The sequence below is a fragment of the Triticum aestivum genome, chromosome 6B, assembly GCF_018294505.1.
Source record: "Triticum aestivum cultivar Chinese Spring chromosome 6B, IWGSC CS RefSeq v2.1, whole genome shotgun sequence".
NCBI classification, from domain to species: Eukaryota; Viridiplantae; Streptophyta; class Magnoliopsida; order Poales; family Poaceae; genus Triticum; species Triticum aestivum.
In genome coordinates this window covers 109,026,838-109,036,545 of record NC_057810.1, presented here as the reverse complement: position 1 = coordinate 109,036,545, position 9,708 = coordinate 109,026,838, and the positions used below count along the sequence as shown (strand labels likewise).

Below are 9,708 nucleotides of genomic sequence, written 5' to 3'. Positions count from 1 at the left end.
CCCCTCCCCCCTTCCTTTCCCCTCCTAGTAGGAGTAGGAAAGGGGGAGTCCTACTCCTACTAGGAGGAGGACTCCTCCTTGGCGCGCCCACAAGGGCCGGCCGGCCTCCCCCCTTGCTCCTTTATATACGGGGGCAAGGGGCACCCTAGAACACACAAGTTGATCTACGGATCGTTCCTTAGCCGTGTGCGGTGCCCCCCTCCACCATATTCCACCTCGGTCATATCGTCGCGGAGTTTAGGCGAAGCCCTGCGCCGGTAGAACATCATCATCGTCACCACGATGTCGTGCTGACGGAACTCATCCCCGAAGCTTTGCTGGATCGGAGCCCCGGGATCGTCATCGAGCTGAACGTGTGCTGAACTCGGAGGTGCCGTACGTTCGGTGCTTGGATCGGTCGGATCGTGAAGACGTACGACTACATCAACCGCGTTGTCATAACGCTTCCGCTTACGGTCTACGAGGGTACGTGGACAACACTCTCCCCTCTCGTTGCTATGTCATCACCATGATCTTGCGTGTACGTAGGAATTTTTTTGAAATTACTACGTTCCCCAACAGATGTCACGTTACAAAAAGCTGTCAGCAGATTAGATTTTTGGAATATTATGCTCTCTACTATGGTATGTGGAATTTGTTTTGCAGAGCCGGACACGATTCTTGTGTTCAAAATCTTATATGCACTATTCAGAGAGGGAACCCGCCTTGCAATGACGAAGACAATCGGCGTGCCGGACTCATCGTCATTGAAGCCTGGTTCAGGTGCTACTGAGGGAGTCCGGGATTAAGGGGTCCTCAGACTGCCGGACTATATACTTTGGCCGGACTGTTGGACTATGAAGATACAAGATTGAAGACTTAGTCCTGTGTCCGGGTGGGACTCTCCTTTGCGTGGAAGGCAAGCTTGGCGATTCGGATATGTAGATCTCCTTCTCTGTAACCGACTCTGTGTAACCCTAGCCCCCTCCGGTGTTTATATAAACCGGAGGGTTTAGTCCGTAGGACAAGGACAATCATAATCATAGGCTAGCTTCTAGGGTTTAGCCTCTACGATCTCGTGGTAGATCAACTCTTGTAATACTCATATCATCAAGATCAATTAAGCAGGAAGTAGGGTATTACCTCCATCGAGAGGGCCCAAACCTGGGTAAACATCGTGTCGCCCGCCTCCTGTTACCATTAGCCTTAGACGCACAGTTCGAGACCCCCTACCTGAGATCCGCCGGTTTTGACACCGACAACGCCTCCGCGAGGGGCCTCGGGAGGCAGCCTTGGGAAGCCGCCTCGCGGGAGAGCCTCGTGAGGCCGCCGATAGAGCTTGACAGTGTGCGCCTCGCGAGGAGGGGGTCCTCGTGAGGGCCTTTCTCACGAAGCCTTGACGTTGCGCCTGCTTGGGCCCTCTACTGGTGTTGCGTCCTGGGCCGCAGGCAGACGGCCCTGGGTACCCCCAGTCCCATGGGCCCAAGAGTTAATAAATAAAAGAGTAAAATGTCGACACTTGCCATGAGGTTATATTCATTTTAGCATGACACTCATGCTTTGATGCTCACAACATAAGTACCTCTCCTTGATGTCTCATTTCCATATCAATGGGTATTTTGCTACTAGTTGGAAGGTTACGTGAAATAATCAGTCGATTTTTTATCATGAGCAATGTCTCAATGCCTTAGAAATTGAAAGGACTATGGATTTTTATCTCCAAAATCTGGTTCTAGCAAGAAAATAAGTTAAATCACACGTTTGGGCAAATCTTTGTACCATTTGACAAAAATATAGAATTCCTTTCAAGGCGATGACTGCTAATTTCCATTTTAAGTGTGACAAGCATCATTGTTTCCTAATATGGTAGACTCAATGGGATCCAATCCATTTGTTTTATACTCGCTTTCTAGGCCAAGATATATTGTGCACTATCATATTTATGTAAAAACAAGCATTATCAATATTAGTTCTTTTGAGGCACCCAGTTCCGATTATTTGACTAGAGGTTTGTTTTCCCGATAGATTGGCAACAATGTCCTAACTTACAAAACAATAATATTAAGAATAAAAGATGGGTCCCTCGCAAAAACGGAATAAAAGATGGGTATCCACTGAATAAGACCCAATATGATTTTTGGCCAAATCTCCACCTAGCAACAATAGAAATTAGTTTGTTGCTTCCGGCCCTTCCCTCGCTTACAAACCCTAGCCCTACAAGGGAACATATGCTAACCCTTGGATCCAATTGAATGGTTCTCATCATTTACGCCGTCCTATACATACCCTCTCTATCCCTAACCCCACACTCCCAACCGAGGTCCGCCGCCGTCGACCTTCCCTCACTTACAAACCCTAGCCCTACAAGAGAACATATGCTAACCCTTGGATCCAATCCAACGGTTCTCATCATCTACACCGTCCTATACATACCCTCTCTATCCCTAACCCCACACTCTCAACCGAGGTCCGCCGCCACCCACCTCTTCTTCTAGCTGGAAACCTAGCCTACAATTCACTTTGTCGTGCTAACCTCGATGCTACCAACCAGACCACTCAAGTCAGCCTCCTCTCCAGTATTGCCGCCGCATCTTCTTCCACAACTCACATTTTTCCTCCTATTGATCGGATCTAGTGTCAAACTCTCGGAGAAGTCGACAAACCCCTTACGGACACATCTCCCGGCTAGAGAGGTCGCCAATCAGCGAACCCTAAAGATCGGCCGATGCGTCAACATTCATGGTTCTATCAAATTGACAGAGGTATGCACGGAATCCCCTTTCTATTCTTGACAATGGAAAACCGATTTTATGTTATTTTATTTTCTAATTTTGACATAGGTGGTGGTCCAATATTCAACGAATTTCGGGAACTAGTATTTTCAGAAAGGAAAAGAAATCCTTGATATTAAAAGAATCGATCCATTTTCCTTTGAGCACAGAATCAATCCATTTCTTTTTTTGAGCTGAGAATCAATTCATTTCACCACCATGATAAAGAAGGAATCACAAAAGACAAGGAGGAAAGCAAACACACACACACTAGTAGCTTCAAATCCTTGGTATAGTAGAAAAGGAAAAATCCCCTTTCTCCTAGGGCCGCAGGCGCAGAAGGCCTGATCGGAGAGGAGAGCCAGCCGCACATGCCCGTGCTGCGGGCGCGGCCCCACCTACCCCGCCCTAATATGCTCTCTCCCGAATCCCCACCTCCCCAGTCCCCAGCTATAAAAGCCGCGCCCCTCCTCTTCCCTTCCACGCAGCGACCAGTCGCCGTAGGTAGCACGCTCCCCCCTCCTCCCCACAAAGTCCACCGCCCTCCATGCCGAGCAACCGAATCGGGATCGATCGTCTCCTCCCCTCCCCGTCGCCGCCGCCTCGGGCTCGCTTGGTGCAGATCGGGACCCTCCGCCCGCCCCGACGGGCCGGATCCCGCCTTGCACCAAGTGAATCGGAGCCGGCGCAGCGACCTCGCCCCCGCCGCCGCTTTTGCTGCCTCTCCGCGCCCCGAATTGGTTGATGCTCTGCCGCCGTCGGTCTCGACTGGTTCGATCGGTCCGAGGCTGCTACTCGCTGCGGATTTTTATGTGCGATTCCGTATGTTCGCTCGTGCCCGTGGCGCTCTGATATTTGCCCTGTTTAAGAAATTCGCTAGATCTAGATCCGGCGCCTAGCTTTAATTGTTGCCTGCTTGATCTGACGGATTTTTTGTTGCCAAGCAAGATCTAATCCTTCTTTTTTTGGTCAGGATTCTTGCCAGGCTATGGTGCAAATTGCGCCCCCAAATTGTGTTGCAGGGGAGGCCGTGGGACGCTACGAGATGGTTCGAATTAGCTAGTCGTGACGCGAATTTCGATTTGGATCGTGTGGCAGGTCTTGTGTATGGTACTAGTAGATTCAGTATTTGGCCTGATTGAACTGTGGAGAACATTTATTGATGTAGATAGATGCTGGTAGTATATCGTTTTACTACTTGTAGTAGGGGCGTATCTCTGGCTAGCACCTCTGTACTCTGCAGGATGCTGGGAATTGCGGTGGACTTGTTTCGGGAGGAGACACAGGCTGCATGTGTCTCCATATGCTTTATTTAGCACGTTTGCTGTACTCTGCTGTGAATTGTCTTCAGGGCGGATGCTAACTCCAGGGAATTGAAACCTGCAACGTGTTGCCTTGTTCTGTTCCATCTCGAGAATTTCAGCCTTTCGATTCATGACCTGTGGTTTGAGCTTTGATTTGTCAAAAGCTTAAACCTTATTCAGCAATTATGAAGTGGATAGGCACAAGCAGGGGCGGAGCTCTGTAGGGGCTAAACCGGGCCATGGCCCGCCCAGGATTTTGACCCAAATTTTTTTATATAGGCATCTCCCAAGCCCACTAGCCCAGCCCACGTGCATCCTCTCGCTTTCACGCACAGAGCAGCCTTGCTAAAAAAAAACGCACAGAGCAGCCGGAGAGAGGCAGGCAGCGCTAGGAATCCCTACTCCCTAATTCCCAAACTGTCCCACAGTCGAGCAGTGAGCACAGGAGCAAGCCGCTGCCGTCGGCGAACCGACAGCGTCTATCCTCTCTCGCCGGAATCCCTGTATCTCACAGCCACGGTTCAGCCCCTTGCTTTCCTCCCTTCCCCCGACTCTCTGCACCTGCTCACAGATGACATCTGCTTGGGCTCGGCCACGCCGTCGTGCTACTGGCCTGCGGCCTGCCGAACCACTTCTGGCGGCTGGCGCATGAGCAGATCACTGGATGAGCTCTCCTAGTCTCCAGTCTCCTACTGTCCTCCAAGAGTAGAGCAACTGTCAGAAGCAAGAGGTAATTCCCCATTTTATCATTTTTGTTCAGTTCTTTACATCTACTTATGAGTCATGAACTCATCTATTTTCAGTGTCCAGTGTTTATAAGAAACAGATTTTATCCATATGGAATTCCACCTGTATAGAATTCTGTTGACTGTTGAGTGTCCAGTGGGATTTCTAACCATTAGCGCCAACTATTCATCTGTTTTGAGTGTCCAGTGTTGAACTGTTGATAAAAAATAGTTGTGTCCATTTGATAAGAAAGTGAATAGCCTGATCTTATACAAATTGCAACACAGGTAATCATGGGCAAGGAAAATCAATCTCAGAGAAGAATTGATTTGGTTTTTAAAAGGAAAAGAGATGACATAACTCGAGTTCAGGAAAACCAGATATTGCCGTTGCTTGAATTGGAACAACATAACCAAAACCAGTACGAATAGGTTCGAGCAAATGAAGCTGTTACATTCGAAGGTATTGAGTTCTTGCAGCGTGCAGCGAGACCCTGGAAGATGAGAATCTTGCCAATAATCTGTTAGTTCACATAGAGGGTGGAATTCTAGAGAACTACAGCCACGAAGATGTCATTGCAGATTTTAGAAGCAAGGGTGACCGGAGAGTCGATTTGTAGTATGTGAGTAAGTCACATGTCTAATGTCTCAAAGCTTTTGTATTAGCTAACTTAATAGTGGTTCAGGGTTAAAATGTATTTTGTTGTATATATACATACTGCTTGCTCCATCCGGTAATCATACTGATGCTTATGATTCAGAATTTCAAAAAAAATTGTGCTCTTGTTTAGTCTGGCCCACCCAGCATTTTCTTTCAAGCTCCGCCACTGGGCACAAGTATCAAAGTTTACATAGGGGTAGTGGTGTAGGGGGCTATTTTTTGAATGGTTTTTTTTTAACTACTACATAGGGGGTGTAGCGTGCTAATCTCGATCCCATCTGTGAATCTTGATAGATGTAAGGTTTCCAATTTTATTTTATTTTGAAAGTGTGCCAAATTTGTACTTGTTTCCGTTGCTTCCTGGATGTTTCACTAGTTCTGCTGTACCATGTGCTCATTGGTTGTATCAGAATGAAGCAATATCAAAAGAGAAAAGTGCATTTCTAACAGTAAGTGGTCCAATCCAAAGCGACTCTTCCGGTGTATAAGTTCAGATTAGATGTTTAATCATTTCCTGGCTTGTCAACAGTTTTTCCTCTGGGATGAATTGACAGTGCACATCTGATTGTTGGGACGTGAGTTTTCCTGAATGGCTGTCATATTCTCTGAATAGCGATGATTACGACCTGCGTTGTTGATATGAATAGTGAATCTACTAGTACGAACCATTGGTAGGCAAATAAGCAATTACCTATTTTAGTTAGAATCTTTGACCATTCAATGACAAAACTAGTACTCCCTCCGTCCCGAAAAACATGTCGTGAGCACAGTTCATTCGCAATTTTACAGAAACACCCTCATGGTTTCAAAACCGTATCAAACAAGTCCCCGCCCTAGTCTTCCTCCTCCGCCGTCGCCAGCAGCCGGCGTCGCCCAGCTGCGCGATTCGCCGCCCACCAGGAAGTGCTCCGCCACCATCGCGAAGTACCTGCTCCGCCGCCTTCGTCGCCAGGTATTGCTCCGCCGCCGTCGCCCAGACCTGCGCCGCCGCAATTACCAACGGGCGTCGCCGGAACCTCCCGACACGTCCTTCTCGAGCTCGCGCGCGTCCTCCTCGAGCTCACGCGCATCCTCCTTGAGCTCCGCGCGTGCGCCGCCGCAATTCCTCCTGGCCGCGATCCTCCGCGCGTGCGCTGCCGCAATCCCTCCTGGTCGCGATCCCCTACGGGCTTCGCCGGAAACTGCCTCCACGATCCGGTGGACTAGGAGTTCGCGCGCTTCCTCCTCGATCTCCAGCTTGTCCTCCTCAATCTCCCGCGCGAGCCCGTGCTGCTCCTTCTTCCTTGCCCGCGCGCCCGCCGGTGGAGCTCCTCTGCCCATACTGCTGCTGCTTCTCCCCCGCCGGTGGAGCTCCTCTGCCCATACTGCTGCTGCTCGTCTGCCCAGCTGCCGCCACAGCTCCTGTTCATCAGGAAGAAGAAGGTACTGTAAGGAGTTGCTCCTCTGCTCCTTGTGTTCCGTCAGGAAGAACAATGTTAACTGAATACTGTACTCTCCAATGTTAACTGAAGAACAAAGAACAAAATGAAAGTAGCTTGAAGATTTCAGTGTTACAAGTCATTGTGGGCGCTACTGAATTATGCTTGTGTGGATCAGCCGCTAGACATCATTTTTATTGTGGGTTTGCAAGTGCTACATCGACTGGTTCACTATGTGGGGATCGGCCGCTCGATCCAAATGAAATTGTGAATTTGCAAGTGCAGACTGGCTACTTGTGCAGTGCTCTGTTTCAGTTTCAGAACCTGAAATCTTCTTGCTGACTTCTCCATGGAGTTATTTGCTTACTTGTTAGAGCAGAGTAAGCCTATTATTTGCAAGTGCAGACTGGCTACTTGTGCAAGTGCAGACTGGCTACATTTCACATACATTTTGGAGGACTCTTACTAGCTTCTTGTTAAATCTGAATGAATGATCTGTCCTGAATATTTGGAGTACATGCTTAGCTGCCATTTACTATGCCATTTCATCAAGTGCTAGTAGAATTTTCCCCGACATGTCTGAATGACAGATCTATTTTACGAAGCTGGCTTATCAAGCTATATCAAGGAATGCAAGCTTTTCTTTAAAAAAAAGGAATGTAAGTTGAATAGCATGAACCAAAGCAAAACTCTAATAGAACTGTCCAAAACATGACACATGAAAGATGTCTAATAATCTAATGCAGGTCACAAACTCCATTGTTAGGTTTACATACAGGAACCCAAATGATGCTGAATCGCTTGCTGACTACGGTGATTATCAATTGCGAAAACCGAATCACAATCTGAAGAGTCAGTCAGGTGTTTGTACTGAAGGAGTACGCTGAAGATGATTACAGTTTACATACAGCACAGGAAATCACAAGCTTGCACAGGGTGAATAAGGCACCACCTCACAAGATGTCATAATTCTGTTAAATATCTAAACTCGGCCATAATTCAGTTGAACATGCAAGGAAACACTTAAATATCTGTACCTTGATGCAGACTAAAGGGAGTAGGTTAACTGATTTGGTCATGTGGCTGGTCAAACTGTACCATGCCAAAGTATTTCCTGTAGAGAGAAAAAACAAAAATAAGCAAACATAAATTGATTGGAATGTGTTGTAGTTTCACTAGGAGTAGTTTATATGCAAAGGTAATAAATCAGTTTTGATTCTATTGACAGGAGCACATGAATAAGAACTCTGTCTAAACATTCAGTTTATACGTCAGCATTAAACTGTCTAAATACTCCTGTACAGTACTGTGCCATTCAGTTTATTGACAGGAGTATTCAGTATGCTATTGACAGGAGTAGTAGTATCTCAACAAGCAGTACTCGCTGCTATGGTGCGGCCATGGATGCATGAAACAAGTTTAAAAACAAATTTAAATGATGCTGTGATTCAAAAATTAAATGGAAAAAGCTCAAGATGATTAATCATGACTACTGTCACATGACAGATTACTCCTGTACACTATTCTGCCATTTTATAAGTGCAGACTAGTTCTATAAGTGCACACTAATTCCAGAAGTGCAGATGTTTAGTTGTGACATTATACAGGAAGAATATTCAGTCTAATTCAGCAGTTGAGAATGCAGTTGTTTAGTGCAGTTGAAAATGCAGCAATTGAGGAATCACCTGAATCAATTCAGACCACTGCTGAAGATGTCCTTGAACTGCCACTCCTTCCACCTGAAGATGTTGCCGCTCCTTCCAATCACAAACTTTCAGACCAAAGCACACACAGCAATCCACCAGAAGATGTCGCCACTCCTCGAACTGCCACCACACGCGCCCAATCGTCGGCCTTGAGCGAAGCCGCCGAAAATCGACCTACTCAGTCACCATTAACCATTGCTAAGTTTCATAGTTCATTTCAGAAAAGAAAAAACGAAGTTTCAGAGTTCATTTCAGAAAAGAAAAAACGAAGTTTCAGAGTTTGGAGTTGGGATGGATGGGGTGAGGAGCGAACCTGGGCTTGCGCCGGCGGCCGCCCTCACGGAGTCGCCGACGCCGCTTCTCCCCGGAAATAGAGTTTGCGGCGAGCTGAGGGGCAAACCCCCGGTAGCCGCACGAAGACGAGCTCACGGAGTTGCCTCCCCACCCCGCAACACACAGAGGGGTTAACGCACGGAGACGAGCTCGCTGACGTCGCCCATCGGCTTCTCCCCGGAGACAGAGCTCGCGCCGCCGCTCCAGTCATTGGCTGCGCCACCGGCTTGTCCCTATCCTCGAATGCCTGTAGAAATCTAGGATGATGAAGAAGAAATTGGGTGGACATGGCCCGAACAATCCAAGAAGATAAAAGAAGAAATTGTATGGGCGCAGTAGATCAAAGGGAGGAGAAGGGGAAAAAGGAGACCTTTGACTCCGGCGGGCTACTTGGTGAGCTCCTCCACCTGCCTCTTTGCAATCCGCCGAGCAGCCGCCGCGCCAGGAATGCGAGAAAGGAGGGCGCCCCACTGCCGTGCCCCGGTGAGGTAAACACATGGTCGTCGGACAGGAACGACAGGAGGATCGACAAAAAAAGCGCGTGCTTCACGTTGGGGAACGAGGCGGGGAACGATGCGGCGTGGGGCGTGAGGCGGGAGGGGTGGTGGCAGCGGGGGCGGTGGCGGAGAGGGGCGGCGGGGGCGGCGTGGGGCGGGAGGAGCGGTGGCGGAGAGGGGCGGCGGGGGCGGCAAGGCGGCGCCCGTCGTCGGGTTCGGCCGGGAGAGAGTGAGAGCGAGAGCGAGGAAGAAGAGGGACCTCGGGTTCGGTCGGGAAAATGTGGAGGGCTAAATTGCAAATATCCACTCGCGAC

At 48.6% G+C, this 9,708-nt stretch overlaps 1 protein-coding gene and 1 long non-coding RNA gene across 2 annotated transcripts; one reads left to right on the top strand and one right to left on the bottom strand.

The window, feature by feature from the left end:
• Positions 1–3,242: 3,242 nt before the first annotated feature.
• On the top strand, positions 3,243–5,202 carry LOC123136045 (uncharacterized). The gene is made up of 2 exons (XR_006466520.1): positions 3,243–4,784; positions 5,068–5,202. It is a non-coding gene; the product is annotated as an uncharacterized lncRNA (long non-coding RNA).
• A 962-nt stretch (positions 5,203–6,164) lies between these two features.
• Positions 6,165–9,136, bottom strand: LOC123133689 (uncharacterized). Its single transcript, XM_044553118.1, has 4 exons — positions 8,878–9,136; positions 8,544–8,738; positions 7,896–7,972; positions 6,165–6,841 (listed from the first exon to the last, which is right to left on the bottom strand). Exons 3-4 carry the CDS (start codon positions 7,935–7,937, stop codon positions 6,434–6,436), a joined length of 450 nt encoding a protein of 149 aa, XP_044409053.1. The 5' UTR covers positions 7,938–7,972; positions 8,544–8,738; positions 8,878–9,136; the 3' UTR covers positions 6,165–6,433.
• Positions 9,137–9,708: the final 572 nt, after the last annotated feature.

What these genes read in the sequence shown, in the direction of transcription:
- LOC123133689 (XM_044553118.1), bottom strand. Translation starts at nt 7,937, where the DNA reads ATGACCAAATCAGTTAACCTACTCCCTTTAGTCTGCATCAAG. An exon ending in TCCCTTTAGTCTGCATCAAG is followed by an intron (nt 6,842 to 7,895) that starts GTACAGATATTT and finishes CCTGATGAACAG; the next exon opens with GAGCTGTGGCGGCAGCTGGG.